The 27151-nt window shown below is 37.5% G+C and overlaps 3 protein-coding genes across 4 annotated transcripts; 2 read left to right on the top strand and 1 right to left on the bottom strand.

Annotated features, from left to right (window-relative positions):
• The first annotated feature begins 457 nt into the window (after positions 1-457).
• On the top strand, positions 458-16912 carry LOC147520396 (Regulator of chromosome condensation (RCC1) family protein). 2 transcript variants are annotated; one of them, XM_086591923.1, is made up of 16 exons: positions 458-881; positions 976-1037; positions 1140-1207; positions 2028-2149; positions 2459-2564; positions 2723-2774; positions 2859-2976; positions 13460-13490; positions 13638-13661; positions 13821-13945; positions 14158-14239; positions 14352-14474; positions 14619-14672; positions 14759-14828; positions 15751-15784; positions 16364-16912. In XM_086591923.1, the coding sequence occupies exons 1-16, from the start codon at positions 689-691 to the stop codon at positions 16708-16710; spliced, it is 1611 nt and encodes a 536-aa protein (XP_086448049.1). In that variant the 5' UTR covers positions 458-688; the 3' UTR covers positions 16711-16912. The 2 variants fall into 2 exon arrangements, with proteins under 2 accessions (XP_086448049.1, XP_086448050.1); XM_086591924.1 differs by having other exon boundaries at positions 16367-16912.
• LOC147520397 (uncharacterized) lies at positions 8772-11113 on the bottom strand. Its single transcript, XM_086595029.1, has 4 exons — positions 10668-11113; positions 9398-9449; positions 8966-9229; positions 8772-8897 (listed from the first exon to the last, which is right to left on the bottom strand). The coding sequence occupies exons 2-4, from the start codon at positions 9446-9448 to the stop codon at positions 8772-8774; spliced, it is 441 nt and encodes a 146-aa protein (XP_086451155.1). The 5' UTR covers position 9449; positions 10668-11113.
• Positions 16913-21628: 4716 nt separating the features above from the next.
• Positions 21629-26998, top strand: IQD32 (IQ-domain 32). Its single transcript, XM_086591925.1, is given in 7 exon segments — positions 21629-21861; positions 22279-22683; positions 22863-23060; positions 23664-23744; positions 23844-23962; positions 23964-25480; positions 26594-26998. Coding segments are annotated over 7 exon segments (2439 nt in total). The 5' UTR covers positions 21629-21762; the 3' UTR covers positions 26614-26998.
• Positions 26999-27151: the final 153 nt, after the last annotated feature.

The raw sequence follows: 27151 nt of genomic DNA on the forward strand, positions 1-27151 counted from the left end.
GTGGCATACTTCTTGGGCCTTAGTGTCCACCTCAAACAAACAATTTCCTTCCAAACTTGTAAACGTCTGAAATTTTGGAAAGAGTAAAAACCGAAAAATTGCGCGAAATTTGTTGCTTTGTACGTTAGTCTCATTAGTCGGGTACGTAGAGACTTCTACTTGTACCATTTCGTGATCATGATTAAGACTAAAATGGCAACACAATCTTCTCATTCTCTGCTGCACACCCAACATAATCATCCTTCCATTTCAGTGATGAGAAGTTGAGAACATGAATATAAGCATGGAGATTACTAAAAAAAAAATTTGTTCATTCAATTCAATTAGTTGTTGCTAACTAATGGGCCAAATGACCAAGTGGTAAGCTAAAAATAATAAAAGATTTTAAAATTTTAAAAGAGGCAACTCGGCATTGATTAGATATATTCGAAATCTGTCAAAAAAAAAAAAAAAATTAATTAATAAAGTCCCAACATTCTTTCCTTGACATCGAGGCTTCATCTATTTTTTCATTTTTATTGGCTTCTCAGATCTAGGTCATTCTTAAACCCTAAACCTCTCCCCTCTCTTTTTTGTCCCCATCCTCATATCCACCCATTCCCGCCAACTTTCCCACTCTCTCAACTCCCTCTTTTATTCCCTCTCTGTTTTTTTTTTTTTTTTTTTCTTTTGTTTGGTTTGATTAGAAATGTCTGGAGTTGAAGCTGAAGGAAATGTGGAGAAGAAGGTGGAGGAGAAGAGTGGGGAGATACTTTTTTGTGGTGGGACTTGTTGGGACATGTTTGGTCGTAAGGGTATTCCTGCTGAAACGAATTTGATTTCGCCAACTCGGTTGCGTCCACTTGTTGGTGTGGATATTCGGTTTGTTGCTTCTGGTTCCAGTAAGTAGTTTTGTTTTGATTGTATATTGGACTAGTGTTTTTATTATTTGGAATATTTATTGACTTGTTTTGATAAATGGTTTGGTTTGTATAGCATCTGCTCATTGTGTGGCGTTGGATGTCGAGGGTCGCTGCTATACGTGGGGAAGAAATAAGGTATCTTTTGATACTGTTATTTATTTGACTAGATAAGGATAATCAAAGGTATTTGTTGACTCTGTTTTTTACATTTTTAAATATGAGATTATGATTGTGCAGAATGGGCAACTGGGGCATGGAGATATGATTCAACGAGATAGGCCAACTGTTGTCTCTGGGCTGTCCAAGTAAGTCAATATCTATCTATATTTTTTAGTTAATGACTTATTGTTGCGAGGTTCGGTAACTCAGATTTGAAGTGAATATGTTCTGTTGTTTATTAAATTTTAAGTTTGAGATGAATAAGTAAGTATTTCAAAAAAGTTATTTTGGAGTGTAGGTCATCTTTGTAGGAGTTGAACCGTGTCAAGAGGTTGGGAAATTAACACAGGCTTATTATGGGTTTATTCTAAGTAGTTGCTATAAAATGTTCTAATGATTAAAATCAACCTATATTTGTGCAATGCCTGTATACGTATGTTGGAGTATATTATGCACTGGAAAGAGCAGGTGCTTGGTAGCCGTGTTGGTGAGCCTAGGCGATACCAGGCAATTCTAGGTGATAGGTACAAGTGGCCGCAACCTAGGCGAGCATTTCACTGCATAGATACATATATTTCTTTGTTGTATTTGGTGGAGAATGTATTAAGTTTTGGAGTTGATTGGCAAAGAAATGAGAATATGATTGCAATTTTATTTTTTACCACCGTTTACCATCTAACCATCACGTTATATTGTCATACATTTTGAGCCTTCTAGCTCAAGGAACCTACAGAGAAACAGTAATATATACTTATAAGCTGTCAATTAGCTTTTTTTGTCTAAATATGATATCCTCACTAATCACAATGGATATTGCCTTGAGAAATGATAATCAGAATAAACATAGTGCTTAAGTTTATGATGGGGGAATCAAGTTTGGTGCATTTCTTGAAGTTATTGACAAGAGATGAAGTTGTATTCCTTTAGTGTTTGTATCTTCAATTGGGCCTTTTTTGTTTGTTGTAGATACAAAATTGTTACAGCTGGAGCTGGGAGGAACCACACAGTGGTGGTAACTGACGATGGAAACTCATTTTCATTTGGCTGGAATAAGCATGGACAACTTGGGAGTGGTTCCCTAAAGAATGGTAAGCTCTTGTCTCTCTGCCCTTAATGGTGGCAAAGTTTTTTGTTTTTTTTTTGTTCTAGCTCAAGGAACCTACAGACAAACAGTAATATATACTTAGTGTACAATTAAATTTATAAAATACAATCTCCGATCTCTTAAACGATGGCTTAATTTCATTGCGAGAATTCTTTTCACACATTAGTGTACATTTTAATTGTTTCATTTTGGACTGCAATCTCAATTCCCGATTACCCCGAAATCTATATGGTCCTTGACGTTTCTTGCTTTATGGCCGCGTCCTCTAATAAGGTATCTGGTTATTTTGTAGAATGTGAGCAATCTCCAGTCCGTTGTCAGGTTTCTGAAGTCACCACTGCTGTTTGTGGGGGCGAATTTACTGTGTGGCTGTCTTCTGTTGAAGGATCTTCCATATTGTATGGTTTGTAAATTCTCTAAAGTCATGTTGTATGCTACTTCTTCTTTGTAAAATCCACCGAATGTAACTTTGTTACCAATTCTTAATGTTGAGGGATGTACGATTTCCTTTCCGGTTTATCTCTTGCTGATTTGCAAAATGTTTACTGGTTTTCAGAACTGCAGGTCTTCCACAGTATGGTCAACTTGGACATGGAACAGACAATGAGGTATGTTATAGCAGGTTTCATCAGGTTATGGGAAGGCCCTTTTATTTCTTAGAAATTATAAGATTGGATACTCTTGCTTTGCAGTACAACACCAAAGACAGCTCGGTGAAACTTGCTTATGAGGCCCAGCCCCGTCCGAAAGCAATAGCTTCTCTTGCAGGAAAAACTATTGTCAAAGTTGCTTGTGGAACAAACCATACAGGTTAGTAACCTCCCTCCCTCGCGACGGGTGGGGATATATATATATATATATATATATATATATATATATATACTAGAATTTAACCCGTGGCTATGCCACTCAAGTCATTATGGATGTAAAAATTACATCTAGTCTTCGTGGAGGTGATAAAAAATTGCATATGTTTTCAAATAATCGTACATATATAATTGATCTAACTTGAATGACATTTTTACAATACGAATGTATAGTAATGTTCTCAGCTTTGGCGGAGGCATCGTAATGTTCCCACCACTTCTCATGCCACTCATCACCCATTCTATGCTTCCCCACTTGTCTGCAGTTTTCTCCATATATAGTAGGCCACATTTCCAGTTGCTTTGCATGAGTTTGGCCTCTGTTCAAACTAAAACGACAATATGAAGAAGTTTATTGAAGAGTTTGGCCTCAAAGAAAAGGATGTCACCGAAAACCTTGAACAAATAATGAATGTAAATAGTTATGGAATGCGGTCGTAGTATGTTAATTACCTTCAAAGTTAAGCTAATGATGCGGCATAATAAGATAATTCCAAGTACCGCAAGAAAAATATTAATAACTTTAGAAGTAATTTTGTATAAATTTTAAATTTTGTATAAAAAGAAATTGAAAATAAACATTAAAGCTCAAAAGTTACGAAATATACCTTCTCTCAAACTAAAAGCGGGGACTTGGGGATACGATATTAGTTGTGTGGTTTGAAGAATCGGGGAGGAGGATGACACCGATTTGTTTTGAAGAAGTGCATCTTGATAACGCCACATATAATTGACCATGGCTAAACACCGGTTTTATAAAATCAATACCAACGTATTTCAATTTGTCCTTGTGATTTGTTTATCGTCATTGCAAAACGACAATCGAATCGAAACCGTCGCCCCGGTCATTTGAATGGTATTTCATTGGTTGAAGGCGTTAATGATATTCTCGGGATAAAGCGTACATTCCTGCTTTTCTCCCGTTAAGATTAGAACTTGCACCACGTGTGGCTTTGTGCACACAATCATCAGTAGTGCCGTTACAAAGTCCATCCGTGTTGCTTATATTTCTCCATAACAACATTTTGGGCATCCGCTTCGGCGTAAGCTTGAATGGAGGCAACCCGGAAGGATCGAGTGAGTTCAAGTACTCTCGTTGGATAGCTATTTGCGTTACCACTATCAACAACACCGGCAAATTCTAACTTGTCGACACCTAAGCAAACAATTTCTTCCCGAGAAACGTATCTAGTGCGAGCATTTATAGTGCTAACGCCATCGTTCGTCTTTTGAAAGGATAGTCCGCTTGGTCAAATAATTTGGGTCGACTTCATCTTTGCTTCACTTAGATCGGGATATACATTATTTAGCAAGTCATGAAGATTGCTACAATTTTGAATCTCCGTGACAATTGAACACTTTCTTTCTTGTTTCATTCCAACCCGAAAATTTCAAATGAGAGCATATGAGATGAGTGATTGTGTATAATTTAAAATGGTCGACCAAGAAACATTATTTTTTCAATAAATTAAGTAATACCTCAATCAAGAAATTAGAGAACAACACGTTCTCTGGCAAGTCACTGTCTAATCTCATATTTTGCACCAAAGATAAAACATTTACGTGTTTCCAGAGCAAAGACCTTTTCAGTGATGCACCTACAATATCCTCACGTTCACCTTGTGGGACAACTGGCAGAATTTGTCGGAAGTCACCGCCTAGAACAATTGATGATTCCACCAAATGGTCTTTCATTGTTACAAACATCCCGAAGTGAGCGATTCATTTGCTTCAATACAAAACCTATCTTTGCGATCGAGACTTCATCCCAAATTATCAATTTTGTTTCTTTAAACGGACACCTTGGAGCCGAATCCTTTTTGAAGCCGCATAGAGTTCTCCAACACATCAAAAGGAATAGAAAAAGTTGAATGAGCTGTTCTACCACCATCTAATAAAAGTGACGCAATACCGGATGAGGGCAACCTGCAATCCAATATGTCCTAGATGGCGACATTTAGCCGCAATCGTATTATACACAAATGTCTTTCCCGTACTGCCCATTTAAGAAGAAAATTCCCCGCATTTTGCATGACTCAATCAACCACGGTATCAAAACGCGTGGCGTTGCTCATTGTTAAGGCGATCAATGTTACGATTGATTTGTTCATCTTGTAAATCAAACCGGAGTTGGCGTTGCTCCCAAATTAGTCTATTTCCAATCCCTTTGTTCCATTTTTGAGTGGTTGGGGCATTGGAGGAAAGTTTTCTAGAGTTTTGTTTTAGATTCCATGAGGAACTGCTCCAATAGATGCAACCCGTAATCTGTCACCTGCAGGGAAAATTGTGTATTAATAATATAATATAGGCTACATGAAGGAGGCATTAATATAATATCATCACACCTCTTTTGATGGATTAGGAATGTTGAAGATAGTTAAGTAATTTGTCGCCAAGTCGTTAGCATATACTTGTTGAAAATCTATCCCACAACAAATGTGGTTGCACCGGATTGCATTCAATGAGAATAATGCCGAACAATCTCCTTAGTCGATATCCGATTATTCATTATCGCCGCTTCTTTTTAAACAATGTATCCACTCTCCATCATCTTCAAAGAGTCCACGTCAACACATGCGGCCTTGAATGTTGGATGAGGAATACCTTCAAATTTCGCGTAGATCCTCAAATGATGTTGGGCCCTTTACGATGGTGATAGTAGGCGCCAAGTAAAACCTCTCTCCCTCGTTGGGCTTGGCAAAATACATCCTGCCAATAGCATAACCACTACTTCTTTTAGTCCATACCTTATCTGTTTTGTGCCAAACAAAATGCTCGGGAAATTCTTGGTAAGTATAGGGCCGAGCATCTGGATTTGAAGCACAACAGTCGAAGAATGCAGTGAGACTCGACTTTTGTTGTTTCGCCCTCTCAAGAATATTCTCAATCGGTTCCTTAGGGTTGAACACAACATGATGCATACCTGGCAACAAATCATAACTTAATAGTATGGCATTCCAGTATAACTTAATAGTATATTGATGAAATTTGTTTAATTAGGTGTTAAATGCACGGCAAGTGAAGAGATAACCTTACAACAAATTGGAAACTCTTCATGTAAGGAAAAAACCCAAATAGCCGCCAAGCCAAGCGGTGGTCCAATATATCCGCATCAATGTCTTTGTTTAATCTCATTTCAGCCCAACCAACACCATTGTTGTTACATTCATTGCCCTTGTAGATGTACTTGTGGATGTACTTAACACATTGCAATCCCGCACACACTTCAACATTAATGTGACAATTAAACATCCTCACCAACCGGGATTATATGGGACAACGTTCCTATTGTCAACCTCTTTGTCTTTCATCATATAGACACCGTCCCGTTCGCGTTTTATAAAAAGTGGATAACCGTCTTTTTGTATGGTTGTCGGCGTCAGAAACTCATGTGGAAAATGCTTTGTGCACTTGCCATTTTCCATACACGTGAGTTCATATTTTTAACACCACACGGTCCATGGATCATACAACTTTTTATTGTATCAAAGAGCAAGGGATCCTTATCCGGTCGGGAAATTCTGCGGATATAATTCGATCAATTTGGGGCAGCGGTGCAATTTTATCTTCATGCTTGAGGAAAAAGAGTGCATGCATAATGCGGGGAGGCCACGCTTTTTGGAAATTCAATGGTGTACACATGAGCTACTTCACGGCCAAACACATTTTTTTCTTCTTGATAAATTTCATTAAAGCTCTTCTCTTGATTCGAAAACACGGGCAAGAACAACATCGTCGATCAAATGCATTTTGGTTCTCTAAAAGGGCTTCTTGCACCGGCCGGTGAGGATTAGTCGTCATCGTAAGGAATATATCCGGATGCTTATTGTAACGATGTTATAGCCATCGAAGTCTTGAAAGATCTCATACATGTACCTTGGACTTCCAATGAACGATGATGGCAAAATAAACCCGTGACCAACCTGATCGGGGATCCGTATCCTCGCTAAATCATCAAACTCATGTACACTTCCGCGAAGATCCTTTTGGTGGGTATAATGATAGTATAGCCGATTTTGCTCGATGAAGCCCAAGCATCACCGCGAAGCTCCGAAATAATTTTCCACCACGGAGTATTCTTTGAATATTCGATTATGACGTTCAAACAAGCGATATGCATAAAAGCGCCATCCGAAATCAATCGCCTCGAATCGTCGTCATTGACATCATAAAGTTTCATTTCGGTTGACCATCCAAGCTCACCCCGAGGGAAAAACAAAAGGATAATCAGGGGGTAGATAAAGCGGGATTACATTCATCAATCCGCTTCGCTTGCACGATCTATAATGAAGAATGATATCTCTTGTGCTTCGATTTGAGTTCCATCCCCTTATAACAAACAACCGCAATTTCATTTCTTTGAAGGAAGATTGTATCGGCGTCGGTCGATGAGATGTATTATAATGGAGATAAGCGCCCGCGTCATTTTCCTCGGTTAATATATCATATGCCCGCCGAAATTTTTCAGCAAATCTATTACAATTGACGATTATGTACTCACGAATGACATCTAAAACATCACGCCTCAATTCTGGATTTGGCGATGGCGCATCAAGGGCAATCGGCCGGGTCATAAACATAGAGTTGAGCATAAGTCGGATCTTTCTCGTGTTACGGTAGTAACGATCCAATTTGATGGCGAACTCACCATGAACGGTGAATGGAATAGGACCGCTACCAAATATTCGGTCATCCGGTTGACAACCGAGACTGGTAAATGCATTAGCCAAGTTATACTGACGAAGATGTTGTCTAAAAGACCTGGCTTTGGCGTCACTACCATCATATAGATCTTGAATCGCATAAGGCAATGGACTAAGTAAAGGAAGACTGACTTTTCCTTGTTTGCAACACGTCCCAAAAAGAGGTCTACTAAGTGATGAATTTGCAAGTCTTTCATCCATCCAGTGCAGTGCTTTACAGAAGGGACATGCCACATCCATCTTTCCAAGATAATGTCGGGAGTGAATATGCATATCAGTAGAAGATTCCTCTAGATGAGTCGTAACATTGCTAAAGATTGTTAAGTCGGGAAAGAAATAAAAAGTATGTCAGAGATAATATTTTGATCGAGAAAAAAAACAAACTAAAAAAAAATAGATGGATAAATGAACTTACGTGTGAGACACCCATTTGGAATATTCTTCAAAAGTTTGATGCTAAGTTTCTCCTAGTCCGCTTCTTTTTAATTATAGTCAAATCATCATTGACTCTTTGCTTTCTTTTGCTCCTCACCCTAAAACTTGTTACTAAGGGGAATTCTCTTGATTCAGAAACACTAATAGGAAGTGGAGTAGTGACATTTAATGCCACATTTTGAACTCGTTGTCTTTCTCTTCTTGTCCATTGTGCCAACGCTCGATCGGAAGGCTTTTTTGAGTGTGTTTCCTCAAGCTTGAGGTCAATTTTAATTAGCACTTTTCGCGCTCTCTATCTCTTAGGTAGTTGGGCTAACTTGCGGTTAGAAAGCTGGGAAGGTATGAAAACATTGGTTGGACTGAATTCAAGAGTTAACTGTGGAGGTGTGAGACATCACAAATGAACGTAACAAATATTGCATATATTGTGAAAATATAATACATGCCTTAGCATTGGTCGGACTAACAGTAATAGTTGACTGTGGAGGTGTCACCACCTCCCCATGAGCTGATTGGACTTGATGCAAACATTTTTCTAAGGTTGACGTATTAGCACTTATGCGCTCTCTCTCTCTTCTTGTGTGTTGGGCCAACTTTAAGCCTAGAAAGTTCTGCGAAGATAAGAAAGCATTGGTGGGGTGACTCCAAGAGTTAATCGTGAAGGTGTCACGACAATCTCTTGAGCTAATTGGACTTGGCGGTTCTCATGCAATTGTTTTTTAATAACCTGTACATCACAAAATTAGCGTACGACAGAAAACAAATATTGTATATATCAATATAAGACATATATACCTTAGCATTAGGATTGGTTGGAATAACTGTAATAGTTGACTGTGGATGAGGTGTGACTACTACCTCATGAGCTGATTGGACTTGATGTGAAGGTATTTCTGAGGTTGACGAATTAGCACTTATGCGCTCTCTCTCCCTTCTTGTGCGTTGAGCCAACTTGCGCTTAGAAGGAGTAACACTAAGTAGAGTTGACCGTGGAGGTATCTCGACAACCTCATAAGCTGATTGGACTTGATGGTTTTCATGTAGCTGTTTGTTCATAACCTTTATTTTGTAATTGGTGAAAGGTTAAATACATTTAAAATTAACAATATTAACGTAAGCATAAAACAAACATTGTATAGATTGTGGAGTTTTACAATTCATGTAAGAATAAAAGAAAAAAAAAACGTGAAAGAATAAAAGAAGATAAAAAAAAACTTGAAAAAATACCTCAGCAAATGCAGCACGTTCACTGGTAGAAATAGTTTGTGTCTTATCCATGCTGAGGAGAAAATGGAAAACAATAAAATATTTATGAGAACATGACATACTACAAAAACCATGTGAGATGAACAGAATAATGAAACTTTCTAATTTAGTTTAGGCAGCAGTAAAATGTCGTTATAGGTGATGAGGTATTTGTCTATCAATTCAAGACTTCATCTACCATTGTGACTTATGACCTGTAAGTATCCTTCCTATATGAGCTAAGAAAATGAGTATATACGGGAGATGTCTATATTACCAACCTTCATCCTTCCTTTAATCACCACATATATATTAATGTAATGTTTTCGACCTCAAAGGGTGTATTGTAAATCTAGACTCATCTTGTCATGTTAGCGACCAAGCTTAGTAATAAAGAGTTATTTTATTTGAAGTCAGAATCATACTTAATTAAATGTATTGCAGATTCCCAGATACCAAACATATACAATGGATATAAAAAACCTAAAAATGCTGACTAAAAGAAAGTAGTGAAATCTTGCTCAGCTCATCGGCCTGGTACTTGTCGAAGCCATCTATATGCCATTGTTTAGACAAAAAAACATAAAAATATATCTGATAGTGTGGCCTAGACTCCTAGACCATGTAAATATGTCCAACACAAACACTGAAATATAGATCATTAGGTCTATTTAATTTGCATGTAAAAGTTTAATTTTTTTTGGTAACTGCAAGAAGTTAATGTTCATGTTAGTATGTTATATAAATATAAATTGGATTGTGATCTTTCTCAACAACGACATGTGTTGTTTTTGCTCCATGAAGTTATATTTTTCGATTTTTCAAGGTCTAAATTTGACGTATTTATAGATTTATAGCAACAACCACTATTTACTATTTATACACTAAATTAAATGGCAAAACAAAACATAAATAAATAAAATTGGTGTCTCTTTGCGATATATCGTAATGCATATAAAAGAAATCCACGATTCTTGAATAGTAGAAGGATTATAATTTTAAGGAGACAACTGGTATGACCCATCTGAAAATGGGTACGTTTAGTGGTTGGGATTTAAGAGTTGATTGGCCTGGGTAGTTCACCATGACAAACATGGATGGCCGGCCAACCATGTGATGCATGGAAAGTTAAACTCACTAAAAGATACAGATTTGGAAGCTGTAACACGGAGGCCAAAATTAAAGGACTATATATTTCGATCTATGGCGCCCATGCAGATTGTTGCTTAATGCCTATAAAGTAGAAACTGACCTAGCATTTGAAACTCTGTCCTAAAAGGGGGAGCAGGCGCAGAGACCGCAGTAAAGAAAGAGAGGTAGCAAGCTTGGTCTTCGTAGTATACCAAAGAGACCCCTTCAGACCTGCCAAACGGAAACACTCTATGTTACATTGTGGACGCCAACTTTACATCAATATAATCAGTAATTGTATACACAGCTTAAAAGTGCAAATACCTCGATGGGGCAGGCGCAGAGACTGCAGTAAAGAAAGAGAGGCAGCAAGCTTCAAAATAAACAGAGACGAAGCAGCTCGATGGGGCAGGCGCAGAGGCTGTAGTAAAGAAAGAGAGGCAGCAAACTTCAAAATAAACAGAGACGAAGCAGCTCGATGGGGCAGGCGCAGAGGCTGTAGTAAAGAAAGAGAGGCAGCAAGCTTCAAAATAAGCAGAGACGAAGCAGCAACACCAATAGCAGGAGAAGTAGTACTAACAATAGCAGCTAAAGTTGATGAATGTGCGTGGATATTTCGATGGGGCAGGCGCAGAGACCTACAAAATATTTCGATGGGGCAGTGGTGGATCATAAGAGTCGATGTACTGAACCAACCTGCAGTTGAAAAATGATAAAACTAACAACATCTTATAAAAAAAATAGTATTAACCAAAAGGAACCTTTCAATGTGACATAACAGGACATGACATGATTCTCACTTCGTGTGAGTGATGATCGACACCTCTATATGAGGTATCTGGGGGCTCTGGGCATGTGACGTGGGACAGGATAGTCAATAGTGGGAATGATTCTCGTGTATAAAAAATGGCCTAGACTCCACAAAGGATGGATACGCACGTACAAATCGACAAAAAACTCAAAATGAGGCAAGTTTAATAGTCTATTAGTTTTAATGCCAGGGGTCAATTCATGGAGAGCGGAATATTGACTACAATTAGGTTATACTGCAAGAGAAAGCATAATATTCTCAGTTGAGTTCGGATCTTCTCAGTTTGTTCTAATCTTGAAGGATGATCATATATAAAGCTACCTGATTAGAATATGTCTTGCACGCATGATAATAGGATTAACTGAATTGCGAGGATTATATCAACGTACTTCCCATATGGTGTAGCATCGCGCGTATGCTAGCTAGATTGCATTGATGTGGTCTGGCACGAGCATGATATGTTCTTCAGAAATCAACTAAGCATGGTTATAACTTATAAGTAGGCTATGCATCCTATAGTATGTTGTAGTGGCCAACTTAACAGTTAGACGAAAATCCCAGAAAACAACATAGATTTAATTAAAGATTCAAGTTGATAGGGAAAAAAAAACTTTGTGGAACCTCATCATACACTAACACTGAAAATTAAACATTAGACTATTTTAAGGAGGTCCTATATATATTTGTAGAATCAAAATCACCGAACATCGAATCATGCAAGCGGAGCATAGGAAGCGGATTGACTTAAACTCACAAGCTTTTGTTGAAGGCTGGATGGATCGATGCATGCTTGATTGCTGACCTGTATATTCACTTGGAAACTTTAATTAGGGTGTAGTAGGCTATGTACTGTGCATCTAAGAAATATATCTTGCAAAAAAAAAAACCCTACGGCCGGATATCTGAACTTAGATGGAGAAAATGACCATACCTCAGACTGAATTGTGTACATTAACCTGCCATTCACTTTAGCTGTAACACAGCTTACTACACTCAATCCTTCTTCAGCCAATACTTCCAGCACTTTTGAAAGAGAAAACTCCCCATTCTTCAAGCTGCTACCAACAACAACTTCCACTCCTTTCCAACATTGCGTGACTGTTGCAAAATCGTTGTTGGTTTTTTCCCCCTCAGAAAGGAAAAAGGAAATACTGTGCTCAAAAAAATAGATGTTGAGAGTCAGGCTTCAATGCTTCTAAAGCGTGAGAGCTTTATATAGCCTTGGATATATATCATATGAGATATATATCATATGAGATATATCATATGGCGCAGGTAAAAGCTTCTTTGGATATATATCATATGAGATATAATCAGGTAAAAGCTTATTCGGATATATATGGTAAAAGCTTCTTTGGATATATATCATATGAGATATAATCAGGTAAAAGCTTGTTCGGATATATATCATATGAGATATAATCCACCACGTGGATATGTTAGCCGTCGGATTAATATATATATCTATGAGGATTAATATACTGTTAGCCGTCAGATGTACTGACTGTATTAACTGTTAGCCGTCCGATGTAGGCTTCACACAAAGAGCTTAAAGACCAAGCTGTTTTATTAGATAGATATATTAATCATTCTTATTGGTGAAAGAAATTTCATATAATGCTACAGCTGAGGTGAAGTTATGTAAATCGAAATTAACAGACAGGAATATAGAAATTATTAAAAAAAACTTGGGGAAGAAACTGATTGAAAATCGAAAGTGTAAATTATTCAATCTCATAGTCGTATTTATAGTCTTGCGTTTTTACAAGCCTAAATATACAACACAGATTCCCAGCGCGCACTACAAACCAACTCTTCCAAACTGTGTTGTTCTATTAATGTATACTGATTCATATAAATATAAACTTTGTTCTTGATAGAAAAAATAGAATAACTAACAAAAAAAAATATGATATTAGTATTATTCCTTCTTAATTATAAGTAGGTCATCATCTCCAAAATCTCTGTTTTGTTCTTTTGGATCATCCTCATGTTGGCCCTGTATAAAATCAAAATTGGGTATGTATTTGTGAATTACATAATTTTGTATGAATGATTTAATGTTGATTTTTTCGGCCTTTTTTGCATATCTGCCATTCCAGTTGCTGTGGATTCTAAAGGTTTTGTTTACACGTACGTATCCCAATCATACCTTTGAATTGAGTATCCTTGTTTTATCTTTCATTGTTCTTTTGATGAATTCATTTGTTTTCCCTTCAGTTTCATTATGCCTTAATTGAATCCTTTTCTTCTGGTGTTCTTTTGCTGATGTATAATCAGGTGGGGTTATGGTGGCTATGGAAGGTACTTAGCAATGAAAATTTATCTTGTCATTCCACAATTGGTGGCCTCTTTGCTATATGATGGGTGATATATGATAAAGCTGGACTGGTTGCTGATGTATAAAAGATTTGTATCTTTTCATTAAATCTGATCTTTCTGATGTTGGGTTGGTGAGCACAGGCTTGGACATAGGGAGCAGAAGGATGAATGGGCGCCTCGACTTGTTGAAGTCTTCCAAAGGAATAATGTGTTACCTCCCGATGCAGTGATATCAGCTGGTTCTGTTAATTGTGCTTGCACGGCGGGTATATACTTAACTTTTTTGATGTGTCGTTTTATCACTAAATGATAACCTCAACAATCCATTGTATATGTTATACTATAGTGGAAATTACATAGTGATCTCATATGGCATGTTGCTTAGTCTACTTGTTTTTACTTTTTAGAGTATCTATTTTCATTCGTAGTTTATGAAGTTTCTCCGGAGTTTCCTGCTTTTCAATCTAATTTTCTCCAGGTGGAGGGCAGTTGTATATGTGGGGCAAATTAAAGAATAATGGTGACGACTGGATGTATCCAAAGCCTCTTTTGGATTTAAGGTTGTGTATTCTGTTTTACTTGCCTTTTTTTCGTTTCCCATTCATATTTTTTTATATGTTGTTTTTCTGTTTGAGGTGGCTTTCTCTATAAGATTTCCTTGTTTGTTTGCAGTGGATGGAATATCCGATGCATGGATTCAGGTTCGATGCACCATTTTGTTGGTGCTGATGACTCATGTATAAGTTGGGGTGTTGCGCAGAATGGAGAGCTTGGACATGGGCCTATGGGACCAAAGTAGGTGTTTATGGTTTAATGTTTTTTATTTATACACCTGCTTGATTAAAAACGAAGTATGATACCTCATATGCTTACTTTCTAAAAAAAAAAATTGATTTTGGTAAAACCTTTATGTATGGGTATATCTTTTGTCTACTACAGGTCGTCTGCGAATCCCAAAAAAGTTGAAATCCTTAACAGCATGCACGTTATAAGGTGTTAACAGTGTTTTATATTATTATAGTAAAGTTCCTTTCACTGCCTCAATTATTGTATTTGACTATTGACTTTTTCCACTATAGTGTTGCCTGTGGCTTGGCTCATTCACTGATTGTTGTTGATAGAACAAATGTTGTTGACCGACTTGACCAGGTATTTTTAGTTTGTTGTCACACGTACATATTGATCCTCTTGATATGCTAATTCCAGATTCAAAGTTTTCCTTCATTCTACGTCTTCCTTTCTATTTCAGTAATATTGAATTAAGTTTGCAATATTGAAATCTCTGAGTGGGGGTAATATACTGGTGAAAGTGGAATTGAAACCATGATTTTGCGACACAGCATAACTGTTCCCTTTTGAAATCCTAGAGGCAAATAGTTTGTCATATATGTTCATAATGGAGATGACTTTTCCTACAAAAGCGGGCTAAATTTGTACAATTTGTTTGGGCTGGGTCCAAGATTAGGCTGTAAGGGTGCATTTGCACCCCAAATTGCAAGGTTTGTTTTCTTCGGCCAGTATGGCGACATACTAAGTGACATAGCAAAGATTGGTTGCAATTACTTGGAATATAAAATCTTGAAGATGTTGACTTATGATCAATGACACTGTAAAATAAGAGTGTGGATGCCAATAATATGAAAGTAGAAGGCCTTTTCACATGTGGGAAGAAAATACCGAGGAAATCATCTTGAAACTACCCAGGCTGCTAATAAGTGCTGGTTGAATTCATTCGAAAAATCTTCAAACTAGAGAAGATGACCTATTAGCCTGAACTTATGGGGTGAAAATGGTTTGATGGTGAGGTTTGATGTTTAAAGCCTCATGTGTTATCTTATTACATTTTTTTTTTGTTAATGTTTAATTATGGTATGAGATATCTATTAAAAACAGTAGATAAATGATTCTGAAAGGTGATTTCTCTTTTCTTACAGTTCATATACTTTTTTTTTATGTTTTTCATGGTGCTACTTTATGAAAACCATCTTATTACGTTGTTTGCAAGTATTTATTTTCTTGTTTTTGATATATTTTTTTATTTTGCTCTTGGGTTGCTCTATTGATTTGGCAGCTTGAGGTCTACGATGGGAAACCCCCCGGTGAAGGTATGTGACATTCAGTATCTGATATTAGGGTGCTCCTCTTTTGGTTTTTCTTTTGGAAATTGGGGGTAGGCTGTTAGGATGCCTGGTTGGGGACGAATAACGCTGTTTTATATATCTTACAGCCCCGTCATGGATTTTGATTCTAAGAAGCCATGTCAATATTAACGTGTATGGATGGTATACTTGGGCATGGTTCTTCATCTGTAGTTACAAGATTGGAATTTGTCATGAGATCCTTAGGGGACAAAGAGTGTTTTTATATATATTTTGCGGTCCAGTCTATAAATTTAGATTCTAACGAACCATGTGAATGCCGACATGTATGGATTGTATGCTTGTGCATGGTCCTTAATCTGTAGTTGCGAGACTGGAATTTGTCATGAGATCCACCAATTGGGTCCCCTAAAAAATGAACCTTTATTAACGGACCTAGTGATTCTTATCTGATGTGTATACATATCTCTATGCATTTTTTTTTTTTTTTCCCTCCTGTGATTTAATTCTATATGCTGTTAGTTTGCTAGTCATATCTGTCTTGTTTATGCAAGTGGTTCACGGATGTGTATTGTACTTGTATAGCAGGGAGTGCTGTACTTGAGAACGAAAGTCCTGCTAAGAAAACTCCTAAACAGGGTGCTTCTAAAGCTTCCCCTAATAATAAAAGGAAGAAGTCAAAGGATGTATCAGATTCGGAAGATGAAGTGAATGGCATTGATGACAGTAGCAATGATGGCAGTGATGTTAATGAAGAGGATGCCAATGGCCAGACTAAACGGGGTGGTAAGGCTTCTGGCAGTGGCCGAGGTAGGGGTGCCAAGAATCCTACAGGCCGTGGACGAGGGCGCCCCCCTGGTGAGAAGAAAAGCTCTCAGTCTGGTGGAGGTAGTGTAAAATCCGGAAAGAGAGGCAGGCCTCGCAAGTCATGAGGTTTTCCTCTATTATTCAAATTTTGTACTATTATTTCCATTGTTATGATTCGATATGTATTAAATTCGTCAATCCAATTAACTAGCTTAGTTGCGGTAAAAACTATTTTCTTGGGCGAAATACATGGGGACAGAGACCATACTTTTAAAATAGATAATGGATGCTAGCAATGGGAAAGCTTGATTTATTATACCTGCAAAACCATATGGAGATGCACTTTTTTCTCAAGTAGATTCTCAAGTTGTCGAGAATATTTTTGTACCGGACAGGTTTCCATGGTAATGCATGCTAGGATTAATCTTTGAATTTTGGATCTTGTGATCTATTTGACACCAATTTTTGGAATATGTAAGATATTATATCGTGTTTCTTATATTCCATTGAACTTTTATTTCTTATCCTATGCAACAAAAAATAAAATAAATTATTTGCCATTCATAAACAATAAAATGAAGAAGCTGTTTTCCTGAAGGACAGGGAGAGTGACTAGTTTGGACGGCTGCAAATTGTAGTTGGGTGGTCCGTAGCCTTTTTGATAGCTGCAGCCGAAGAGCAATATGAAATTAACGCATCGGCAATTGAGTCATTTTTCTGAAGGTTGCATGTAAGCATAGAAGGGGGTTCACACGCGGCGATTCTAGATGACACTAATAGTCCACTATATGCTTAAATGATTAACTCTGTTTCCTTGGAACTGAACCTCACTTTGGAAATCATGAGGTAGCTCAACTTGTGCGACACAGAATGAACATCTAGAAATGTTGGGGGTGGTAATTATAAAACTGGCGATATTGCCAGAAGTAGGTTGGAGATTGTTCTTTTTCTTTCATGCCTGATGATGCTATCGTACACTGGTATACCTAATTATATCTTATATATGACTAATTTTTGCAGCTTTCGAGCTATTTTTTATTCCTCTCGACGAATCAGCACATCGTGGGGGTTGAGGCAAGGGGGTGCGGGGAGCTTTCTAGCTTTTTCTCTTAATACGGAATGATTGAGTAACCATCTAATCCCTATACACATTCTTGGTTTAGATGAAACCTACCATCAAGCCATCAAGGCATCAACACCACTGCTACAGTGCTACTAGATAAACTCGACCATCACCTGTAATAAGGGTGCGTTTGAAACAAAAGTTAACCAGTCATTATTGATGATATTAGGAGTACTCTTACACTAAAATACTCCCTTTTTTTTTGTCTGCAAACCAAATCTGGAAATGCAGAGACTTCCTCAGACTGAAAAATCGGTAAGACTAGTATCATGTCTCTGTTGAAGTGTTGAAAACAACATTTCACTACTCTGAAAGCCGCCTGTTTGAATTGCCCTCATTCTCGCTGGTGGACACTCTTAATAAATCAAATATTCTTGTATTGTATTACTAAATTTTGATCCGACCGGCATCGTCGATGATAGTAGGAGCTAAACCGTTATGGTATATCTGATATATGCCTGTTTTCCAAAATTAAACTGCATATTACTTTCGGACTCTTAGCACATTGCAATCAAACACTATAATGTCATGGCAAACTTTGAGCAGCTAAAAGGCGAAATAAAGGTTTAAAGGGTGACGTACTGCTTAGTTGGTGAATGGGGTTGAAGATGTATTAATCCTAACTAATAAAGTTTGAAGGTAAGTTCCTTGGTACTAAGTCACATTTTGATTGTGTCTAGCCCTCATTCTTTTTTGATGATTTAGTCCACATTAACCAAAAGGCTGACATAGCTGTTCAACAAAGAGTAACTGACCCTAGATCCATAACCGGAAATAGACCAAGTGACCAATCCTTAAGCTAACATCATTAGGCATTGGGTCCAATTAAATGCTCGAGTGAAAACTCACTTGGGGAACACTAAGTGACGGTTGCGCTGGAATGGGCCCGTCAGCTACTATTAAATGGGTGGCAGTCACCTTCAGAGCGACAAAGCCGATGAGTTTAGTAGTAGTAGTAGAGAGGTTGCAACTTCCAGTTTATAAAGAAAGGCTTCATAACATAAGCTGCATTGTCGCATTGATGCCAGAAGAGAGGATTTTTCCCCCTATTCTTCGTTTGTTTTTTTAGTTTTTTGCCTTTCTTAGCTTTTTCAAAATAAAGAAGTTCACAAGAAGAAGTGGATAGACGCCTATGGTATTCATAAAAAAATTCCTAAAGATCTATTTCTGGTACTTGTTTGCTGTTGAGGTTGAGGACACCTTTGCATGTGATGCTGTATTATTTTCACATTGCAATGCATGGGATACCAATTCATATATATCACAATTGAAAAAAAAAATGATGCAAGAAGAGACTTATCTTTGTAAGTTGAAAGCTGGGTTAATAGGACAAATTTGACAATCTCGTTAGATTAATATTCATCTTGTTTTTTATTCCAGGTTTTGCGAAGCAGGTATTTGGCATATTATTATTTTTTTTGCCGATACTGCAACAGCTATTTGACATCGACGTAGTATTCAATATTTGGTCATACTGGAAATATAACCACTAAGAAAGATACCAAATTCAAGTCGACACTGAAGTCTGGAGGCTGGACTGTGATGATTGTTAATTATTACCATTTGTGGATTGTCGAACTGCGGACTGTGTAAATTGTAAACATTATTTGCTGATTATCGACTTAGGCGTACCAAATGCACTGCATACTCGTTGCAAGTCCCAAAATTTAAGTACGAAATTAAAGAATGGAAGGAGTTAGTTTTGCATCCAATATTAGATGTATTGAGTATGATATGAAATATTGAAATTGTATAAAATGAGAGAACATGTATGAATAGAAATTCGGCGTCCATGAACCATGATCCGTATTTTGTTTCTTCTTTTTTGTAAAGCAAAACAAGTCGAAAAAGTCGGAGATATAAAAAGTGTTATGGAGAGTGGACTGTGCATCATGGGCCGAATGGTCCCACTAACGTGGACTGCTAACACATTGGGACTGGATCATACAGAAACAATCAAATACCTGTGCTCGAATGGGGCAGATTTTTTTGTAGCGAAATGTGGCGCACTTTATGTGAGTAGAGAACGTGGCAGAAAAATACAAAAACAAAGCTGTCAAAACGGTGGTATTGTTATGTTAGGGTACCCCCTACCGTTATACCATCCACACCAACTGCATCCCAGACAGCAACCGATACTCCTGTTTTTCAATGCAACGTATTCATTTCATTTGAAGTCATTTTCATTCACCATTTTTTCGTGTTTGTTCGAACCCACCGTTGCACCACGTGAATTGACACTAGCTGGGGACCAACTATTTTCTCCTCATCTCATGTTTCCAACTACTTCTCATGCCACCCAGTCACCCACGAATATATAATACGATATACCAAGTTTTGACATGCGTTTGTGGCATTGGCGTAGGATCAGCCCTGAAATTTCGTTACCCACGAATATACAAAACCAGCTTTCGTGGATTCTCGACTCACATTTTAGATGCCGATCTCTTAAAATTAGCAAATTCATATATTCTTTGATGTGAGAGACTAATATTCACCACACCTAAATACTTTACACGTGTATGGCTCGATACTATACATAAGATTTATCCTAAAGCTCGCTTCAGTTAATAAAAGACATCTCTAACAAGACGCATTGGCATTTGGCAACCTACAAGACAAGACAGGTAGAACCAATGCAGCGAGCTGATCGTTCAGTGAGATTCTGTAATGGCTAGAAATGAATATATAACCATCCAACAGTTTCGTAACAGCTGCCATGCGCTTTATTGAGTCTCCATTAAACTAATTCATGTTATACATTAAAAGAACTTTGACCTTACCAAAAGGAAAAGCAAATATCATAGAGATTACTATTAAAGCACAAGGTGGTTACCAAGATAGAGGATGAGAATTATAGGCATATTTTATATTCTCTATTTACCATTTTATTACACAATTCCAATAAGAAACTACATATGATTTGATTCGAATTCATTTGAAAACTTGATACGTAGACAGCTTGCATAGAACTCGAGTTCATTCAAATCCATATTCAACTCTATTTTCCCCAATTTTGCCTTATTATTATTTGTAATGTTATGAGCAAAATAAACCTTTACATATGACTTTAGTGCATTTTAGAGCAAATCCAATGGAAAGTTGTTAAATTAAAAGCAAATATAACACCCCTAAAAAAAATGTCATTCTAATGGGACTTTTAGCTTAAAAGTCAAATTTCAATTTGGAAGGAAATAAAAAAATCCAACCAAAGTTAAAATTTCGCTTTGAATTGTTAAATGAGATGGAGATGGGACATAAACATTTATTTTTTGGGAGATGGATCATCCATTATTTTTTTAATTGCCGCCCATCGAAATTCGAAATTTAACAACAGAAAAAAAAAAAATTCAAAAAATAATGGGCCATATCTCCTCGTCCATATCCCGAACTTATTATAGCACCTGCTAGCAAAAATTTTAACTTTGATTGAATTTTTGACTACTTCCAAATTTAAGACCCTTTTAGTAGTCCCATTAGAATGACAATTTTGTGATTGGTAAATGTCTTTGGATGTCGGAGACATTCAGTTCCGAACTTTTCGTTTTCGTGAGCACTTAAACACCCTGCCCTGATTTTTATTGAAATACGATTTTTTATGGATAAATTGGTAAATAAGTTGACTAGAGAACACCGCCAAGTTGTGATTTAAAAAACGCGAGATAATGGGGAATAAAAAAGTAACATCTTCTCACGTATATTTGCTTGACAAATAGATAAGATATTATTATCCGTTTAGAGTATAGCGAAAACTGACCAGACTTGACAGCTTTATTTAGTTTCTTGCTTTCTCAGCAACGGGAGCAAAAACGGAGCCCCAACTAAAACATAATTAAAATAATCACAGTATCTCGGAATCCAATGCCATGCCTTGAGTTAACTAGATTTTATGAGGGTGTTTATGTCCATGTCCTCTCTTAACTGCTAACATAAGCTTCAGTTTCACTTCATCACTTCCCTTCATTATTATCTACGAACTGAACACAAACAAACAAACTACAAACACAAGCTGTTTTTTTAAGGTTTTAAGATAGGAGAAGAAAAACAAAACAAAATGGTGAGATCGAGCAGCTCTTGTTTTAAGATGATGTCATGCAGCGGTGGTGATTCAATCGATAACAATAATGATGATGATGATATCGAACGATCTGAGGTAATAGAGTTTGTTTTGTTTGATGAAATTCTAGTTATAACAGATGCATTGACTTTTGGTGTTTCACATTAGATATATCGATGAATTTATGGACTGATCTACTATTTTAACCTGTTTCAACGGAGGATCTACTGAAAGTCAATGTAGTGGTTGTATTTATCTTGATATGATATAGTAATCACTTTGGATCCACTGCTATAGTCATAGTAATTGCACTCCAATTAGACTAGATCAGGATTCTATGAAATTAATCGGATATGTTGAATTGTTGATCATAATTATAATGAAGTGTGAATCCCCATTGTATGATTTTGATACCATAAATTACAGATGGAGATATAAGTTTAAAACAGTCCCCTGGATGATACCATTTAGGAGGTTGACTTATCTTCTTAATTTTTTCTATATCTTTCTCAGGGCAAAGGCTCAATAGACAAACGTGGATGGAGTTTCCGGAAGAAATCTACACGGCACCGGGTGCTAAGTAACACTGTGACCTCAGAAATTCCATCTTCTGGAAATAAGGAGAACCTGGAATCAACTAGTAATGAGTTCCATGCACAAACTGAGTGCAGTGTTGCTGAAAAAGTCTCTGTATCGCAATGGACTGAAGAAATACCTCCCTTGTCAACTACAGTGAATTCAAAATTTTCTGACCTGTTGATTGCTAAAGAAAGTGTTGGCAAGACTGACCCCTTAGTTTCCACGCAAACCGCTGAAAAAACTGGTTCGTTAATAACAAAAGAGAATATGAGTGAGATTAGTCACAACCTGGATGAATCTTCTGCCACCGTCGTCCAAGCTGCCATCAGAGCATACTTGGTATTTTCTTTTCCTTACATTTTATTTTATTTTTTTCCATGATATGGTTCTAACTAATAGATTTGAATGGAGGAAACAGGATTTCTTCCGTCGACTCCGTGCTTGTTGAATATTTGATAGGTTACTTAATATTTGTGGATCTGATATTTGTTTTTTCTTCTTTACATTGACTTTCATAGGCTCAGAGAGCACTCTTGAAGCTCAAGAATATAGTTAAGTTGCAAGCTGCTTTCCGTGGGCATTTGGAAAGAAGGCAGGCTGTAGGAGCACTGCGCTGTGTTCAGGCCATTGTCAAAATGCAGGTCCTTGTCCGTGCCCGCCGTGCTCGTGTTTCATTGCAAGGGTCAACAACTGAGGAGAAGATTGATGTTGCATTGGTAATTATTTAAAAAAAATATATTTGACTAAGATTTATCTTTTTAGATGTTGGTAGTATTTTCTTTGCTGAGCGAAACAAGTAGAATTAGATAGTAGGTACTGGGTTGAGTGATAATTACACTACATTGCTCATGCAAAATATGTCAAGTGAGAAAATATGTTTCCATATCAGCATGAGGTCATCCAGCCGAAGATACCTTGCCGTGGTTTCGGCTTCAAGAGACATCCAAGCCCGAGTAGATAATTTGCTTCTAAGGTCTGTACGGTGTCTGTCCATCCAAAGTATAATTTTAAATGTTAATGAATATTACCTGTAATAGACAATGGGTAGACACTAAGCAGATGAATCACACGCACAATCAGTCAATACATTCTTGCCATCTTCAACTTCACATATCGACGGACAGCTTTTAAGCGATGTATTTTCTTAATCAACCTGGATTCGACTGGGTGAAGACATGTCTAAGTCACAAACTTGTTTTTTTTGTAATTTGGTTCTGTGTTTTTGTATATAAGATTTTATTTTTCTATTTCTTATTATTACTATGATTAGGGAGATATCTTACTATAAGTAGTTTCTCATAGCGAAGTCATTTGTGTAGGGAAAAGAACAGTCTGGATCAAAAGCAAACATAAGTTGTTCTTCAACAGAAAAGTTGCTGAGCAATGGGTTTGCTCGTCAGGTATGGTCATCATTTGTCCTTTCCCCCTTTTAATTGTCGCAGTGAAACAGGAATTTTCTGTTGCTTCTCACAGAAATTATTTTTTCTCCTTTTCATAAGCTCTTGGAATCAGCACCGAAGAAAAAACGAATTCAAATGAAATGTGATCCTTCTAAACCAGATTCTGCATGGAAGTGGTTAGAGAGATGGGCACAGGCACAAAAGCCCGAGAGTAGCCCAGGGTTTCCAGAAAGAAGAAGAAAAAATAAGCAGCCCCTTTGAAGCAGAAACTGAAGTTCCAGCCGAAGCGGCATTTGGTATAGTAGATTTGAAGCAGAATGTAACAAAAGCAGCACCATCACTTGAGTCTGAAGAAAATATGATCAGTTACGATGATGATAACTTTAAATTTCAGGCAAGCCATCAATCCTCCTCCTCACAGATAGATGCTATGCACAAGCCTTCAGTAGGTGACGTGGATTTCAAAAAAACACAAAATGTCTCTCCAACAGTTGATACAAGTCGAATGGAGATGCAACTCGAGGCCACTTCTCAAACATCACCCAAAAATTCTGAAGCAGGCAGTGAACAACCAAGACGGTCTGTGAAAAGAGTAGCCACTGAACAACCTGAAACTGAGGGCAAGAAGTTTGGGTTTGGATCAAGAAAGGCATGCAATCCTGCATTTGCCGCTGTCCAGTCAAAATTTGAAGAGCTGAGTTCATCTGCCACCGCAGGTAGGTCGAACAATTCTTCTCAAGTTGTGGGAATAGAATCAAAGTTAGACAGCGTTGCATCTACTGCAGATTCTGGAACATGGAAAAAAGAGATTAGCCCAGTGGAAAATTCAGTTTCTCATGAACCAAGATTCCATATTGGGGGTTCAGATTGTGACACTGAGCTCTCTATCACTTCCACACTTGATTCACCAGATAGATCTGAAGTGGTGGGGTATGAGCCTGAAACTGTAGTTGCAGAAAACATTGGTTCTGAACCACATAAAACAACTGATAATGGTGCTATCCTTAAGAGTATAGATGTTGAAGCTAATAATAGTTCTCTTACTTCAGAGTCCAATTCATCTTACATCATGCCTGAGCAAGTAAAGCGTGAGGATGCTAATAGCGAATCTGTTGAAGTAGCCGTGCCTTTAATTTCTGCACCATTAGAGCAGAAGCCAGAGAGAAGTGCATCGGATATGCAGATTCAAATGGAAATTGCATCAGATCAACTAGCATACAAGTCGTCCCCAGAGGGATCTCCTAGAAGTCACATAACTATCCAGGATTTGAATGGAACACCATCAAGTCAGGTTTCTGTGAGGGCTAAAAGGAACAAAGTGGATAAAAGCGGCTCCAGCCAAAGCAGAAAGTCACTGTCAGCCGGAAAGAAGTCCCCATCAAATCCAAACCACGATTCTGGTGCAAGAAGTAGTACAGAGCAACTACCGAGGGACTCTAAAAATGGGAAGAGACGAAACTCATTTGGCTCAACAAAACCTGAACACGTTGACCAGGATCAAAGAGACAATAGCAGTAGTTCCCTTCCCAGTTATATGCAAGCCACAGAATCTGCTAAGGCCAAGGCTCTCGCAAACAGCTCTCCAAGGTCTAGTCCAGATGTGCAAGACAAGGATATCTATATTAAGAAGCGCCATTCTCTTCCTGGTGCAAACGGCAAGCAGCTGTCTCCTCGTATTCAGCGCTCAATGTCCCAAGCACAACAGGGTCCAAAAGGAAATGGAACAGTTACTCAAGGTAGCATCTTACTTGTTTACGGAAAGTAACTAGATGAGCTAGAAATTTCTTACTCGTATGCATGCTCATATTGTCCCCAATCTCTTAGCATCTAGTCACTCTCATCACAACATAACTTGGACGGTATGATTTTTCACGGTAAGATGGTACTTGCCCTTCGAAAGCATTTTTTTTAATAATAGCAGTTTATCAGCGATAGTTATGGCCTTCTCCTAGAATAGTAGATGCATCCAAAAAATGATCTATGATCTTTTGTGGAAGAGACAAGACAGCCAATTTGTTAAATTGGAGATCTTTCTTTTCAAACCCCTCACTTTAGTGGTAACTGTGTCGGACTACCCTCTTAGATCATTCCCAATGCAAGGTGAAAATGGTGAATACACTAGGTGAGTGAGTGATAGTCACATCACATTGCATTGGGAAAATGTTCATCTCCATGAAATGGTGAATGGATGGGTGAGTTGAAAGCTAGGTGAGTTATCCAACCAGTCACCCAACTTAATCATCCCAGATGAAGTCTATTTTACCGTCTGAATAGAGTTATGGTCCTCACAATTACATTTTGAGCTACCATGGCCCTGGCAGTCTAGGGAATCAAGACATTTATGAGTAACAACAGTAAAAATATGGAGAGAGGATTTTGTTATTTCATTGTTATGTATCAAAAGAAAATGTCAATACCTAATAGTTAGAGATGCCTTTACCCTGAGAAGTTAATAGTCTTGATTAAATTAAAATACCAATTTTCGAATGGGGAGTATGTTAACTACAAGAACTGTTACATCGATAACCATGAGTGATTACGAAAAGTGTCATCCACCTTCTGTTAATTAGTGTTGGCAATCGTCGGACTGGGTTGGATGGTCCATGTTTGTGGCATGGACTTAGATAAATCATACCAATAAATGTATATTTACATGCACGTTATGGATCCATTTACATGCACGTGGGTCTTCTTGATAGTTCTACTTTTGTATATTTCCATTCATTTACTTGCTTTAATACAGATTTGTTCAATTAAAGACAACTAGGCTGTTACCTTTTCTTACAGAATAATAAGAGCTAATGAGTACTGCAATTTTTCTGACAATTTACTGCTCCTATTTTTTCCAGATAGAAAATGGCAGAGATGATAATGCTCATTGAAATGGCATTGGGCTCAAACATTGCGATGATATTGGACAGGCCTCACTAGCTTCTGGAGTGGAGACTAATGTTTAGGTTCATTGCAGAGTAACGAACGTACTGGAGTTTTGGGTTTTAATTCTTGTTTGTGCATTTTATTATATCCCATGTATGTTGTATTGGACAAATTAACGAATAGAGAGAGACTGGAACATGGATTTGGTGTACATCAGAAAGTTCTACGGTTCTACCTTCAGGATTGCTCGTGTGTCTGTTTTTTTCAATTTGTTTGTTTGTAATATCACCTGGTTTGGCTTTTGAGACGATGATGATGTTTGAACTGTTGTTGGAAGAGAGGTTGCTTGTAATATACTATGGAACTTTTTATGTGTTTGTCTTCAATGTTAAAACTCAATGCACGGGTTGGTCTTTGAACACCAGGAAGGTTCCTTGCACCTTCTCATGTTGTAATTTGTGAAGGGTTCCAGATCATCTGAAAATCAAAACTTCAAAAGAAAGCCACTGTACTGCTGCTTAGAGCATCTT

Source organism: Coptis chinensis, chromosome 2 (assembly GCF_015680905.1).
Source record: "Coptis chinensis isolate HL-2020 chromosome 2, ASM1568090v1, whole genome shotgun sequence".
Taxonomy (NCBI): Eukaryota; Viridiplantae; Streptophyta; class Magnoliopsida; order Ranunculales; family Ranunculaceae; genus Coptis; species Coptis chinensis.